At 35.8% G+C, this 17,224-nt stretch overlaps 1 protein-coding gene across 9 annotated transcripts in view; it reads left to right on the top strand.

The window, feature by feature from the left end:
- The window catches only part of NAALADL2 (N-acetylated alpha-linked acidic dipeptidase like 2), a 438,092-nt gene that overhangs the window by 405,676 nt on the left and 15,192 nt on the right, over nt 1–17,224 (top strand). For 8 of the 9 annotated variants that reach the window (XM_035335008.1, XM_035335005.1, XM_035335007.1 and 5 more), the window contains 2 exons: nt 4,195–4,288; nt 9,815–10,022. In XM_035335008.1, the coding sequence (XP_035190899.1) occupies nt 4,195–4,288; nt 9,815–10,022 (302 nt within the window). Of the gene's footprint in view, nt 1–4,194; nt 4,289–9,814; nt 10,023–11,632; nt 11,738–17,224 lie in introns of those variants that run through there. The other variant, XM_035335010.1, reaches the window with a different exon arrangement.

The following is a 17,224-nucleotide window of genomic DNA, read 5'->3' as shown; positions in this document are numbered from 1 at the left end:
AAGTGCCTGCACACTATTTTCTAGCAGACTGTTCCCTATCATGCATATTTTCATGTCATTGTATCCACTAAACGTGTTCATTATCTTTCAAGTTTCTGCACATATGGTGGAATGGAAGATAAGTAGATAAGTTGCCATCCCTGCATTGTCCATCAAAAGTGGATAATATTTAAGATGTATCCCTGCAGGTCTTGACCAAGAATAGCATTCCCCAAAAGCAGAACTGGATGTGTGGAGGAAAAGAAAAAAAAAAAAAAAAAAAAACATATTTTTGTATTCTGGATTTTATTTTAATATTATTTTTTTTTTAATTGCATTCCAGTCAAAGTGCTTCAACCTGTTAGGTAGGCAGTTTTGATATTTGAAGGATTAAGTTACCATGAAGACTCATTTTAACAGTTTAACTCACTGCTAAAACAGGTGTGACATTCACACACACACACAAAAAGCATTTCCTCCGATGAAAGCCACTCCCGCCCTCCATTTTAGTTTTCTTATTTACATTGTGTGAGAGCTAACAAGACAGAGAATATTTCTAATTTACATAGATAAACATATTGCATGTGTTTAACCAAGTTGTTATTTTATGGTCATACAGTCTTTTGGGGAGTGATACAGATCTAAAGAAAGTCCTTGTGAGATGACTTTTATAGTGAACTGCAGTTCATAAGTTGTGTAAAATTTCAAGATCTAAGACTTAGACTTTTCAAAGTGAGTAGGTTACAACACTTTGCAGGACAGTAGAGCCAATGGCTGCATTTAGGAAGTGTCATGGGATACTAAATTGTCTTTAACACCAGCATTTTTGGTAGAGCTTTTTTTGGCTTCTGAGATTTGCACGGTGTCAGACAGGTAAAGGCAGGGGCGGTCATTATTTCCTTCCTAGAAATGTGTTTATGCTGTAAGGTAAAAGATCTTGAAAAAAGGATACCTCACACAGTTAATAGTTATAAGCCTATTTTGCATATTCAGATTTATTTTGCAATGTACTGTATAACTCTACTATTATCCTTATGTTTTACATTAGTATTTATCTTTAAAATAATTGGAAGTTCATTAAATGCCTTTTACTTTACTGAAGAATACCTTTCTCTAAGTCAAGTGGTAGAAACATTATTCTTTTTTTTTTTTTCATTTTAAATTGTAAAAGAAAAGAATTTCAGAATCAATTAGCATTTGAACTATTTTTTTCTTTAGACTGGATAATTGTGCATATGTTACATCAATTACTGTGTGCATTGTGTGTGCATCATTGTGTATAAATGTTACTTGAGAAGTTGTCATTAGTGTTACAATCAGTTCAGTATGGGAATAGACTCAATTATATATTTCAGTTTATGTATATTTCAGTTTATGAGAAAATAGTTGCATTTACTCTTTGCTAAGTTATTCTTAAATTTAATAATTCAATAGTCAGAACCATTTTTCATTGGGGAAAAGGGGGAAGAAGTTTGTCTATTTTCTGTGTATATTCAGTGTTGTACTTGGGGAAATGGTATATCCGAAAATAATACTATAAATAAGAAATCAGTGGCCTTTTCTGCCTTGCTGCCCTATGTGGGTTTGATATATGCTTCTGCAGCATTATTACTTTGTTCAAATCAATGCTCTGAGCTTTCCTTCATGTGATTGATTTCTTCCAGATTAGCCTAAAGAGTACATGATTTAATAAGCACTGCTGTTACCTGTTCACTGACACACAAACGTCTGTAGTATTACATGCAGAGCAGCTATAAAATTTCCAAAATGCTTTGGTCAGTCATAACATTTTGGTGGTATAACTTTATTTGGATAAGTAAGAGGAAACAACTTGAGTAGTCACAAAACAAAATAAAATTGCTTGGAAGAGATACAAAAGGAAAGAACTCAGATGAAAAGGAAAAAATGCTTACTGTAGTGTTCTCTTTAATATCACATTGGTGTCTCAAAAAGAACCACTTTTTCTCCATACCCTTGTGTTCTAATGCATTGCAGTAACAGATGAAAAAGAATCAATAGCATGGTATAACCGTTCAAGTCACTAAAATGAGTATCTTTTATGTAAATATGTATCTTTCATTATGGTTTAGTGAAGATTTTTTACAGAAATGGTGTATCATGGAAGTAATATTTAGGATTCAATGGGTTTGGGCTCCATATAGAATGCCTCCTGCTTAATAGGATGTTATTTCATTTCCTCAGTTCCTTTTCTGTAGCAACTTACAGGTTATTAATATTTTGGGCAGTTGCATATTGAGAGAGTTCAGTGCAGGACAAGGAAGGATTTTGCATGGTGTTTGGACATTTAAAAACAAATTTTTAAAGTTGTTTATGGTTGGATTACATGAACCTGTTTTGTACAGTTTTGTACAGCTTTCTGTGTGCCCTAACAATTTTATTTCTTTGATTTCTGCAGTACCACTCTTTTATTCGTAACACCATTGTTTCCTATTGCTTTTCAATGCAGAGATTCTTATGTGTATAAGCGCTGACAGAAAACGTAATGGCCTTCAAACATTAATGTCCCATGCAGTTGGGAGGTTTGGAGAAAAATCATATAAGAGGTTACTGTGCAATTTTTAACACAGATGTCCAAACAGCATTTTTCATCTTCCTCCAAGCTCAGTCTTAGTTCTTTAGTTTTCCTGAAAACATGCTGACATATCACCATTGCTACCTACTTTTTTCTCACTCTATATATGGTAGGCTTTTTCTTTGTGTCTTTGGCAATATTTTATTTTCTAGAAGTAAATCTCAATAGCTCCAGAGTATGTCTCTGCACAGATGTAGGTTGCAGTGTGATATACAGCATGTTCCTTCAGTCTCAGTACAGAGACTCAGCTCAGGCTGTGATCAGGTCAGAAACACTATTTCTTAAATGCATTCTTAGAAATGTTGTTGGAGTTCTATTAAACTTTCTTCAGGAAAGTTGTCCTCCTGTTATTACCCTATTTTCATTTACTTTCCTAGGGAAGGGTTTTCCTTTTCCCTTGCTGTGATATTGTTTTTATTACTATTTAGGATTGTTGTCTTTTCCTACTACTTCTTATTGTAAAATTAAAATGCTGCTTTCATCACAGCAGCTATCATATTGCTTCTGAAGGACAGATATTATTTTAACATGCCCAGCACCTTGGAAAGTATTGTACAGTATTATTTTGTTCAGTCCACATTTTTATCAACATGATCACCATCACCTGCAGCCGTCATTCCCTTTTAGAATGCAGTCCTACAGTGATTTTCATCCTTTTTGCAATATCAAGATACAAAGGAGATGAATTGAAGTTTCTTGCATGTTTTTCTCAGTTTGCTCTTATAGCTCCCACAAACAGTGATGGACTTGGCAGCCTAGAGACCAAAATCATCTGTTTAATCACAGGTTAGGTATAGTCCATCAAAAAGACGCATTTCCATACATAGCCCCTGTATCATGTCACAGCCTTGAGCTGGAGAACCTGTCTTGTGTAAATGGGAAAAAAAATAAAAAATAAAAAACCAGCTCAGGCTAGTCAGTACTTGGCCTCATCTCTGAAACTGTTGAACGGAAGCGTTCATGCCATTGGGTTTCATGACATGTTCTAATGTCTAGTCTGGGGTGGACTGAGAGTTCACTCATTTGGTAATTTCATTCAGTAAGTTACTAAGAAAATTTAGTGTTTTGTCCTAATTGTTGTACATCTCTGTGTATCAAGTTGTTACGTATCTCTTCAAAAGATTCTCAGGTTTAGGGTCAGCTTGAATTTAGCCATGTGATTCCTAGTCAAGGGCTTGATCTGAAGCTGTGTCAATGTCTGTGATTTCTTTTTTAAAATTTGTGTAAGCTCTTAAAATCTGATGACTAAAAGCAGAGACCTAAAACAATAAACCTCATTCCTATTCTTAGAAAATGGAGATGTTTTATTTGAAAACAAAGCACAACTAAAACCTTTCAGAGACTACTGTAGTGTAGTATCCTCTGTCCAAAGAAAAGTACTGCACAGAATTCTTATGGGTAGTCATAAATTTTAATCTCTTAACACCTTTTCATGTTGTCATGGAAGACAACAGATCTAGGTCATTTTCCTTTTCATGAAGATGTATTTATGGGGTATTACTAATTTTTCCCTGAAAATCCAGTGTAATGAAAGTATGTTTATTCTACAAGAAGTGCTGGTTATTTAATCTGTTAGAAACTATTTGATGTTTTTGTGTTTTGTTTTGGTTTATATTTTTCAGCTAACAGGACAAGTGACTTTACAAATTGCCAATGAACCAGTTTTGCCGTTTAACGCCCTCGACATCGCACTAGAAGTTCAGAACAGTCTTAAAGGTAATTCTTGTTAGAGGAATGTTGTTCTCTTTTAATACAGAGAAAAAAGGGAATCATCTACTGCCTTGAATCAACAGATTTTTTCCACTTGAATGATAGCCAGTGATTTTACTAGTTAAACAGTGTCATTATACAATGTTAAATAAAAAAGGTTTTGTTGGTAAATAAAACCAGAAATTGTTTATATTTAATCTGATGTTATTATGTCAGTTAAGCAATAATTAGTATTAAAGTCTCATAATTACAGTCAAAGATAGCAACTGCTGTGACTGTACTCCTTGATTTTATTTTCCTTCAAGACTGTATTCAGTACAAGCAAGAGAGGGTTTCTAATCCCATTGCCATTTGTCTCTGCAATTTCATCTTCCTTGTTTGATTACTGCTCTAGCTCGCCTTGTTGGTGGATCATGCTAACCTTTCTTCTTTCTCAACCACAGCAAAGCACAATAATTTACCAATGCATATTGTCTGTATTTGAAGCTGAATGATCTTGATGTTTTATATCATGCGTTGGGGTTAGGAAGAGGGACAAGACAGTTCCTAGTTAGAAAGTAAACAAAATTGACTGCTAACTTGTAAACGGTGCAGTTATAACTGACTCTGGATTTGGCACTGTTTGCTGGGTGTAGGATAAATGCTTTGATATGAAAGTGCACCTTCAAGATTGTGGAGCTCTTACTAATATTGCTATGTCACCTTCTCACTTCTAGCTCTTTTTGTTGTCTTGTGGCCTTTAAGGGCTTGATAAAAGACAAAGCATTCTGCAATCTTTTTATATAGTATTGAGAGAAGAGCTTGTCTTGAGCTGTTTAAGGTAACACAGTTAAAGGGCACAGCTGTACATTCCTTTTGCTTCTCGGGGCTGTCCTTTTCTGGTTTTTCTTTTCTTTCCTACAGTTGGTAGTAACTGGTATGTTGTAAGAAACTTACTCCGTTGCATGTTACTAAGATGTCCTCAGAACTTTGCAAAAGAACAATAAACCTTACCAATTATGAAAAGAGTCTCTGTCTTAGCTCCAGTTCTGAGGACAAGGGAGGGAAAGGAAGTCTAGGATCATTCACTATTCAGTGTCACTTGTCCACGTAAGCTCTCTGCTTCAGTATCATGTGTCTTTATCTTCCCATTCTGTACCTTGTTCTTTACGGTTTCATCATATTTTAGTGTATTGATAGAATCACAGAATGGCTTGGGTTGGAAGGCACCTTAAAGATCATCTAGTCCCCATCCCCCTCCCATGGGCAAGGATGCCGCTGGATCAGGTTGCCCAGGGCCCCATCCAGCCTGGCCTTGAATGCTTTCAGGGATGGGACATCCACAGCTTCTCAGGGCAGCCTGAGTAGGAAAATCAGATAAGCTCTAAGCCGTCTCTAATAGGTAGTGGGTGAGAGTGGCCTATCAAGACAACGTTAACTGGAGGTGAGACTTTCTGTTTTGACCTATATAGAAAGGCAAAGGTTGTGACTTAAAGCTTTTTAACTGACACGGTGTCAGTTGTCTGTTGCTTCCAATCAGTTAGTCCCTTTCTTTTGCACAGAATGGATCTTTTACAGAAGTTACAGCAGCTGAAGTATTTGTGGTGATAATAGTAGGCAGTGCTAGCAGAAGTTTAAAAATAATCTATTTTATGATAAGCCATTTCCAGGAAAGTCTGCATGACTTTCCACAGCCCTGGCTCAACCCATACATTTCAAAACATCATTCTGAACTCTCTGTCCTGAGAAAAATCAATACAGAAACATATCTCTGTCATTTACTTGATGGCTGCATGCTCATTGCCTGCAGCTATCTGCTAATCTTCAGCTTGGGAGCATTTTACCCGCTTGACCATATTTCCCTGATCACTTAGGATGCTTTTCAGAGTTGCTTGCTCCATCTCTCTGTAATGTTCAGACAGTTTCCCTCTATTGTTCCCACCCATTATTCTTGACTCCTATGAATGTGAAAAATGCACAGTTATCTATATATATGACAGAAATACCTTCTTTGCCATGAAACACTGACATCTTGTCTTCAGTATCCTTTCAAGGATATTATATATTAGTAGTGGTAAACCTTACCATCAGGCTTTTGAAAAAAATCATGCAAAAATGCATTTTCTGGGGACAGAGCATTTGATACTGAAGGGAAAGGATGTGTATCTATTCTGTAGCAGTATGCTATATTTGGTTCAGTAGTTCTGTACAAAGTCATAGATAATTTCCTCTGAATTGATATGTATAATTATATGGCACGACATGTCTTTGAGCAGAGAGTTGTAGTAGCAACAGCAGATTAGTTTGTTTGGCCAGTAGCAATCATGGTATCAAAATGGAAGCTGATGGCAACATATTCTTTGCACTGAGGATATCCTTGGATTTATGTCTCTGACCTCGTTTAGTTTTTGCAAAGCTTTCACTTTCCGATTTTTCATTGCCAGATCTGATCATCCAATTTTGCACAACATAAAAAAATGTTGCTAGTGAATATAACTCCACACCATACCCAGTCCTGAGCGTGCAAAGCTAATCAAAACTTAAAGCAATTTCCCTCCTCACTTACACGCAAACACATACGCATGGAGAGTGGGAGTCATGCCTTAACCTGCTGATTTGTCTGGGCCCATTTTTCTGTAAGTATTCCTAGGCAGGTACACTGATACCAGAGAGCACAAACACAATTTGAAGATGTTAAATTGCTAGCAGTACTTTATCTAAGTGCAGTTGGATTCACAAGGAAAGGCTACTGTATTCAATGTGTGTGTGGGTGTACTTGGGGTAACCTGTTCCTGACTAAAATCCAGCTCCATTTAGCAAGTGTAATGAAATTCAACAGTATAATTCACTGATTGGGAGCATATATACTCTTGAGTCACCTTTTTGTACTTGTAATTTTATTTATTTAACAACTAAACAACTAGCTCAGATGATTCATCATGATTCATAGATTCATACTGGAGAGAAAAGGACAAAGAGTACAAAATATAATAACATAGCATTGTTTTCTCTTGAGGGAAATAACACTTCCTTTTTTTTTTTTTTTTTTTTTTTTTTTTTTGCTTTTCTCTGTAGAAGCATTGCAAGATATTTAAGACATTATTAGTTAATGTATCCTTTTCTTTCAGCTTCTCAACTTGAGCAAAGCATACATTGCAGTTTCCATTGGCAATGAAGTTCAGTGTGCTGTGATAAAAACTGCTGATGCCCTTAAAGCGGTGTCTGTAGTTCTCTATGGTAACGCTAGCCAGAGACACTTATAGATTTTGTACTGAAGTATTAAAAAAGGTTCTGTGTGTTTGTTTTACAATGAATTCTGGTTTAGAGTGTGATGTAAACTGTGTTTTTAAATCATAAATGTAAAGGAAATGTAGTTGGCTTAGGGGCAAAAAGTATGCTGTGCTGAAGTAGTGAGAGCCTTTTCCTGTTTTCTTTTTTTATTATTTTGTTAGTTTAAAAGAGCGGTGGTGGGTGGCTTAATTTCCAAATATACAATGATGATATATTTTGCCTTTATCTCACATTTTCTGTTGAAAAGACATAGCTGACATTTACAATCATTTATATCATATGCAAAATAACAATTATAACTATTGTATGTTACTTGGAGTATGAAGCCGAAACAAAAGCATTCCATCTAATGGTGATCTTAAACCTTCCCATACTGACGTGTCCCAGGATAAGGTATGCACAATACCTGGATTATGTGCCCAGAAACTGTAAAGTCTTCAGCTACACAGGATGTGTGCCTGAGATTTGAAAAGTGATGATACTGATATTTTGCAAATGTCCAAACTGTACCAAGGTTTTATGCTTGGAGAATGCTCTTCTGAGGTATCAACCTAACACACTCAAACTTTAAATTACTCCATACTCAATCAGGAAGATACCAAGCCTGTGCATCAAGGTACTACAGTGCCTGATATCCATTCTAATTAGGGAAGGGCAAACTGATCAAGAGCCATTAACAAAGCAACCTTGTCCCAAACCAAGACTGACATAAACCATCTTCTCTCACTCCTGTTCACACAGGGAACTTCCATTAATTGTTGAAATTCATCTTGATAGCTCAGGAAGTCTGTCAGTTTCTCTCAAACCAGCATCTGGCTCTCCATACCAATGTATTTTGGAACATCTCCTGTTGTGCTAGATTAGAATGCGTTAGTCAGCTGAATGACAGGAATGCATATGAATCTATGAACAACTTTCCCTTTGCTTAGATGTATCCAATAACAATTCTCCTTTTCCATATGAGAGGGAGAATATATAATATTCAGGCACTTCCTTTAATGTTTTAGTTGTATCTATTTGTTTTTCCATTCTTGTTATATACTCACCTTTCAGCTTCCATCAATCCATAGTTTGAGAAATTGGTTGAGTTTCTCCCTTTACTATTTCTGATCTCTCCATATATCTATTAGGCAAGGAACTTTAGCATTCATTTGACTTCTGTCTTGAACCTCTTTGCTGGCTTAATTCACTAAGACAGTAAATGCGCTGAGATTTGTACATTCAACCAAAGGTCAGCCAGCTTCTAAAGTTAAATGGTTTGTTTTGATTAAATCATCATTTAAATGATATTTTAAAAAGAGGTGAATTTCTTGTCCTTAATAGGCAAAGTGAATCCTGGCCTTAAAGATCATTTCTGCATCCTGGAAATGTTTTTGCTGGTTCACACTGCTTTGACTTTGTATCAGGTTCAGACACTGCTCTCTCTCCATGAGCTTGTATAAATTTGGTCGATCTTAATGCAGTCTACGCACACACTAGGAAAGGAAGGCATGCTCTTCACCTGCACTGCAGGTGGGAGTGTATTGCATGTTCATAAGTCTCCAGTACGTGTATTGCTTTTTCTTTCTGAGTTGTGAACCAGGAAATACAAAACTGTCACATGCTCCAAAGTGCTGGGAGTTTTTATTCTTTTTGTGTCTGTAACAGATTAAAAAGTAACAGTTAACACTCCAAGTTTTAAAAGTTTTGAAAATATTGACTGATTTAGAATATAAATCTGTATGTCAGTTAAAGTGTTAGTTGGCTCATTGGCATATGATTTAAGTGATTAAAAGAAGCAATTTCATATCCCTTTTAGAAGTGTTGTTAACACCTAGAATTTTAAAATGTTGAACCAAATTCCATTAAGCTCTCTAGATTACAATTTTCTATATAGCATCTAAGCGCACACCCCTCTCTTTCAATCTTGAGAGCAGTAGCATCCCATGGAATTGAACAAACACTATCTTAGAGGGAAATTTTACAGTTACTAATAGTTAAACTTTGCTTTCTTCATGAATGTATTTTTCAATGGTAGGTTCCAAGCTGTACCCCAGAATCATTCCTCACAGCTTATGAGATCTTAAAATGTTACAGTCCAAATCGATCCTCTTTGAAAAATAGATCACAACATATACCCTATGATCTATGGCTTTCCTTGATCTATTACGTGATTTTTATGAAGGAAAAGAATCTAAGGCTCTAATTCAACTGTTATTTTTAATTTGTAAGCAAGAGTTCTAAATAATATTACTTGAATTACTGGCACCTGTCTTCTCTTAGTGTTTGTAGGTGATGAAGTAGATGCTTCTCAGTTGCTTGCAGTGGCATCACAGCTGAGGGACACTGCAGAATTGTTCCAATCAGATGAGATGCGCCCAGCTAATGACCCCAAGGAGAGAGCTCCTATCAGAGTCCGGATGCTCAATGATGTGCTGCAAAGCTTAGAGAAAAGCTTCCTGCTTCAGCAAGCTCCTCCAGGGCTTTACAGGTATGGTGTTTAACATGTTCTCCATTTGAGCTAAAGTGGTAATCTCACACTGCTTGGTGTTCAAAACTGTCGCGCACTTCTAAAAACAAAATCTCACTGAATAACCAAGATTAAAGCTACTTTTTATTCCTCATCTTCTCTGCAGAAACCATAAATTTATTACAATACATTAGAATTAGAAGGTCATTAGAATACAGCACTGTGGTGTTTCTGTCATGACATCACAACCAACAAGATGTACTGTGTGGTGGCAACTCAGGCAGCATGACAGATACTTGTGTTAGATGGTACAGTAAGCGTTAAAAGAGGAAAATATTTTGAAGTCTTATAGAGCTTGACAAGCTCCACCTATATTTTATTTATTTTATTTATATTTTATTTAAAATTTTTTACAGTTCATTGAAGATTCAGAATTATACAAGACCCTCAAAAGTATTTAATTACATAGCATTGTTCTTGGCTGCTTTTCAGTCAAAGATAGTAGAGTGGAGTGAATGATAAAGCATTAGTCAGCCACCATTTATGACATCTTGTCTCCTGTAAGAATTATTCTGCAGTATTTATTCTGTAGCCTTGCCCGGGTTGATTTTAAGATATAATCATTCTATCTTTGACCTTTTAAGAAGGAAGTCTGCAGGTCTGTATCTCTAACCATAGATTCCTCTACCTAAATATATAAATGAATAAATAAACTTACGGTAGTCAGTAGCTTTAAAAAAGTTTTCAAAGAAAGAACTGGCCAAGTCTGCCCTGTGTAATGCCAGGCTTTCTGGCTGCTCAGGAGACGTAATAAAGTGCCCTTCTGCACAAACTGTCTGGAGCACTCTATTTCAGTCCATCAATGTAGCGTTTTATAGCTTGACCCCAAGGATATGCATTGCATGCCCTGGGCTATAAAATGAGGTCATGTATGTTGTTTGAGTTCACCAGGCCTGCTGGGATAGTTTGAAGGTCTGTGAAGCTGGAGGACACCAATGGCTTATCCATACTGACTATTAGAAGGGGTCCCCAGGTACAACTGTCCCTAAAGCTGTACCCAGATTTTCCTTTAGAGGGAACTCGTTGGTATGTTCACGAAAGAGAGCTCAGAAGTGAACTAGCATACATACACAGGGGACAGACAGGGGCCAGAACAAAGAAGTGCATGAAGGATCTGTGTTATGTGGGAATATAAATGTACTTACAGCCAGAGCCAACTACAGTAATAAAACAATAATTTGTTGCAGGTGATGGAAAAAAAATTGTCAAAGGTCTTGTTGAAGTTACTGCAAGTGATTGTTTCCAGTGGACATAAAGTAGACAGATGGTAGAGGTAGAGTTTGGAAGAAAAGCAGAAAGCTACAGCATCCGGAGGAAGAGATTCTTCCAAGTGTTAGGAACAGCATAAAACAAATGCAGTCATCTTTTAACAATACCAAAAGGAAAAGAAAAATAAAAGGGTAGTTGTGATGAACCCTACAGTGTCAGCGAATAAAATCCCCAGAGCTATAATACAGAAAATATAATAATGATATCTGGGGAGGGACTAATTTACTTAATTCTTGCCATGACTGGATTTATAATATAAAGAGATACACTGAAATGTAATTAAGGAAAGTCTAATATTACGGGTTCAACGCTGCTGTCTTTCTTGTTTGAACTGGTATGGTGTTGCAAAGGATCCATGAAACTGAGTATAATCTAATGTGTCTGTGTTGCATCACAACACATTGTTGAATCTGGCCCAGTGTATGCATTTGTTCTCTACTTACAAAAAATAAATTATACCAGAACTTAGGATTTCACTAAGAGGGTTTTTAAAGAGGTCTTCTAATATTCAAATTCTTGCAGTGTTTGCAGTATTATGTTTGCTATTTAGCAAGATGTAATTGCTAGATATAGAGGTAGAAGGTAAATTAAGTTTTTCACCTTCCTGCTCACAGCAGCACTTCAGGACAGAGTGCAGTATTTACACTGGCAAAGTTTTGTAATTTTCCCCTACTGATTTCATTAAATTTGATGCAAGGTTTAATAGTAGATAAGGTTACTTCACAGTTTGAGGGAAGTATTTTTTGACTTTTTACCCTGAAGTATTCTACCTAACATCATCTGTAGTGTATTGCTGTAAAGTACACCTTGTGTATCATCATTTAGATGATGATCGTTTAGAAACTTATTTAAAAATAATGCACTCTTTGTACTGTTCAAGGTATGCAGTTGTAGTGTGGGCTTACCTTTAATGCAGACAGAATCAAGGGCAGTGATAGATTTCTGAATTCCTTTCCTGACATTCAAAATCGTTGCTACATTTTCTTTTGAAAAATTCATCTAGCAGTTATGTCTTTATTTGGGTTATTTTTCACCAGTTGGTTATTGAAAGTCCTTCCATTAACTGATGCAGTTATACAAATGTATTTTGTGTTCTGAAGCTATTATTGAATAGTATGACAGGAACACTAGAAATATTTGAAAAAATCTGATGTACTTTTTTGCTTCTATAACTTCACACTTTTCTTTTTGTAATTTGGTAAAGAAAACAAAACAAAACAAAAAAATATATCAGTCTCACAGCCAGGACCTCATATGCTGTGTTTCATCCCAGTGGGAAGATTGATGGGCAAGTTATAAACCCCTGAAATAGGGGTTTATAATGGAAATGCTGGCAGCCCTTTAACTATAGCAGCACAAGCAGTGCAGCAATAAATACTATGCTTCATCTGTAAACAGAAATTTAGGATGCAGTTTGCAGCCTTGACCTTCAGGCTCCAACTGTGTTTAGATCATTAAGATTCCATAAATACTGTAATTTACAGCCTTCTGAAGGAAGAATTTGTGTGCACAGTAAAGCACGTATTCTTCATGAAAAAATGATTGCTTCCTGTATACCCATTTGGACTCATATTCTCAACCTCAATCAAAGTACTTGACAAATTTGCTGAAGTTTAGGCATCATTTTTAGGCTTGTGTTTGTCCTAATTCACAGCTCTCTGGATCTATACTATGTCTTCTCTTCTAGAAGTTGAATTAAAAAGAAAAGTGGATTTTTTGCTTTATTGCAGGAGGTGGGTTGCAACCTACTCGTGCCTGTTTACTAAAGGGAAGCCAATATATCTTTTCTGCAATTTCTTTGTATTTTGTACTCTCATCGCCATAGCTGTAGTCTCTCATTGTGTACATGTACTGTATGTATACTGTATATATGCAGATTTCTTATTCCAGTCATTGCCATAGGGCAATTATTGAGCAGAATTGATACATCATTCTTCTATAATGAGCAGTAAAATGATTACTGTTACTAACATATCACTGCGTGTAGTTTCCTGCTGGGGTTAGGAGAAGATGCTCTATCTCTGTAGTCTAAACAAAGGGTGCTTCAGCCATAATTTAACAGATTGAAGCAAAGACCTGCGAGAATTTCCTGTTTCAAGTTTCATTTACCTTAGTCTGCCAAGTTTACACTGTCCATTAAGGCTGTATGCATCTGTCAACATTTTTTACGGAATTTTTGCAAATGTCATTTTGCTATGTCTAGTAGAGAAAATAATTGAGTGAAACAAGCATTAATTAGGCAAAAAGTAAGGATAAAACAATCTGTGTTTTCAAGAAAGACCTCCAGCAGTTTGTCTTGCTCATTTGTGCAAGTTAAACTTCTTCCACATGCTTCTTTTTATCATGGATACCCAGCTGTGGCATTAACACTCCATTGGGCTAAAAAGTTACAACAAATCAGTGCATTACAATGCACTGAATAAATACTCAATGGAAGTGATGAGAGATTGTGTATCCTGAATTTGCCATAATGCGATGAAAGAACAATCCAAAGATGCTTTTAGCACCACGCAAAAAGGTAATTTGCATCGCTGCTAATCTCATGCCACTCAAGTGTCTCATGCCAAGCAAGTGTTTGTTGTTCACTAGAACAAATGTTTTCCTTTCAGATTGAGTTCTGTTATATACATTCCTGACATATGTACAGAGTCTACTGGATTTATTTCTGTTTTGCTGATAAACTGCAGCAGATTCTCAGGTGTCAAAATTCACATACGCCCAGACTTAAATTTCTAGAGATACATTTAAGTAGGAAATTTAAGTCCTTATTAAATCTCTGTGTGTAAACAAGATGCTTATTGGGTTTACAGAGGACAAGCATTAGAGATGGAAATATCCTCCTAATCTTAAACAATGACATGGGTAAACATGTCGTGCAATGTCATTTGAAAAAAATACTAGTCTAGTGTTTCTACAACAGGCAGTGATTCTGTCTCAGACTCTGCAGATTTGCTTTTTCACTTTGAACTCTTCATTTGTGGCCTCAAATAGAAAATATTCTTGTATACTTTGTATATGTAATGTTCCAGACATTTTTGACTGACATAAAACAAACAAATGGATTTTTTTTTTTTCCTGAATTGTACTATGTGGAACAGAGGGTGATTTGATATGGTGCAGATAATCCTCAGGGTTGGAAATCCTGCAACTATTCATGTTGTGCTGACAGTAGTTGATCACATTCTGTATTGTTATATTATCTGTCATGAAAAAAAATAAATACAATCCTGGAATGATGTTGGGTGAGAAGGATAGAATTGTGTACTGGTTTTAGAATAGTGTATCTCAAATTTTGCCATTCAGTCAGAATAAATTAATTTTCTTTTTACTGCGCAGCAAGGATTTTACATCTGACTTTTCACCCTAATATCTTGTATCTTCGAAAATTTACATCTCTTTTTTTTTTTTTCTATAATTGTTCCACATCTTATAAATGCAGTTGTGATAAGTGGCATTACTCATTTCACTTTCTAAGTCTTCGGTGGTGCTTCTTGGTTCTGTCAGTACTGATGAGTCTCTTTTCTTCTCAGATTCAACCCTCCAGGAAAACTTTGTCTCTTTTTCTATACATCTCCAAACTCAGTCCTGCTGTGTCTTATTTTGTACAATGTACTTATTTTTGTCCTTCCCTATAAATCCTTCCTATTGTCCATGTCCTCTTTATTGTGGCTTTACATCCTGGATTCCTTATTATTACCTGCCACGTTATTAACAACTTCTGCCTTTTTTTCTGTCAATTTCTTGCCCTATGAAATGTAAGTTCCTATGCCTCACTTCCAGTCTTACAGAAACTGGTACCATAGCTACTTTTCTTCATCTTTTTGTACTGATTTTTCCATCACTTGTTTTCCACTTGTTCTACTTTTCCTTTCATTTCCCCCACTCACGTTTGCATTTTCTGATCACTGCAGTCCTTGTTCAGCTCCCTTCTCTCCAATAGGCATTTGTCAAAATGTATTTCATGCCTAAAAATTCTTACTTCCTTCAGCCTTCTTCCTTCAAACTTGTGCAGTCTAATTACAGTTTTTGTCAGTGTAAGTTAGAGATGATGAGCTCAAATATTCAAGATAGAAAAATTGACACACAGCATCACTAAGCTTCTGTGTAGCTCATTTTTGGATCTACTAATGGCAAAAAAAAATAAATAAAAAAGTTTAAAAAAAAAAATGTCACAGGAAATATTCCAGGAACAGTTTTTATGTTAAGAACGTGGGAAGGCAAAAAGAAATTTCAAGAGAGAGGTGAGTATTGGCAGCTATGTACTGTCAGAACACCTGAGGTCCTCTACAGTCCTTGGTAAATCTTAGATAATGCAAATTTGGAAGATGATTTTCTTCTAGTCTGGTAGCAGACATTGAATGAAAGGATGAGGTCCTCAGTTTCTGTGGTTCACTAAATAGATGTCATGTGTCTTGTGATGAGGTTCTTAAAAACTGGTGACAATCATATTATGAGTCAGGGAATAAGTCATACTCAAAACACCTGATCTGAGCGACAATTCAAACGGTTTCTCCACTCACAGTTATGTATATTGACCATGAAGTAATGACTGTATTTGTTGTTTTGTATATTTTTACTATTTTAAGACCACTTGCTGCATTAAGTAATGCTGAATTAGACATCTGCAGAGATGTAATTATGGTTAACTTTAAAGCTGATTTAAAGTGAACATGAAAATCTTTTCATGACACCTGCAAAAGCAGAAAACCAATATAATTAAGGATTATGTCATGGCTGGAAACCAGCTTTCTCATTTCCCTGGTATGAATGGTAAACCCAGGTGTACATACCTTCATTTATTTTTCCCGTACGTACTTCTTGTGAATTTTCTTCCATTCTTTTAATTTGATCGATTTTTACACTTCTAGAACTGCAGTATGCATCAGACCCATTACGTTTTTGATACAGTGAATATTAATATGTATACTATAAGTTAATACAGCATTGGTGGCCCTGAAGATGAGACTTTATCCAGGACATATGCTTCCCACAAACGTGCATGGTCTTGACCTTGCAAAGAGTCTTTTTGTTGTTGTTTTTTTTTTTTTAATATAATGACATTTGCTTATATTATGCGGCCTTACTAGATTTTTAGCTCATTTCACACTGGTTGTTCAGCTACTGTAAAAAGGTAAAAAACCTTGCACAGAAGGCTATTGAGTGAGGTCAAGGCAGAGCTATCACACCAACTCCTAGAAACTCTTTTGATTACATTACAGTTTCCATTCAATTTCCATTGCTGGCAGATCGTGCTCAGATCTGTGCCTTCTGATTTTGATAACGATTTCACATGCCACATGGCATGGAGTTACTTAAGATGATAAAGCTAATCGGGATGAGAGCTGGAAATTGAAGTCAAACCAGTTTAATAAATCAAACACTGGACGCTTCTTTTTGATGCTTTGTTTGTAAATGGTATTCCTCCTTAAGAATCGGATGTTTTACACAATTTCTAAATAAAAATCACTATGAAGCCTTCAGAGCATCAGCTGTGGGCCATTTGGAAATCATTTTATTAATTCACTTCCCTCAAGTCCTTTAAAATAGTAGCACATCTGCTTTGAATTTGGCTATTTCAGATGAGACATCCTTAAAAGAAAAATAGTTTCCTCCAAATTATCCAGCATATGTTTCTTTCATTTGAAAAACAAGCGTAGCTTAAATCAAAGAACAACGTGCTTACATTTGTTACCAGCAGCTACATTATTTGAAAATTAACAAAGTATTTTTCCTACTAGTTCTTGCCAGCAAATAACAATTTAAAAGTACAGTTAATGTGGTTTAATGCATACATCACTCTTAGGTCCTTGCAAGTCCTTGTTCTAAAAATTTACAGAAAAAAATATTGAAGGATTTTCAGGGAATATTTTATTGTGTGTAGATGGAGTATATAT

This window comes from Oxyura jamaicensis, chromosome 9 (genome assembly GCF_011077185.1).
Source record: "Oxyura jamaicensis isolate SHBP4307 breed ruddy duck chromosome 9, BPBGC_Ojam_1.0, whole genome shotgun sequence".
In the NCBI taxonomy this organism is placed as follows: Eukaryota; Metazoa; Chordata; class Aves; order Anseriformes; family Anatidae; genus Oxyura; species Oxyura jamaicensis.
This window is presented reverse-complemented; position numbering and strand designations above follow the sequence as displayed.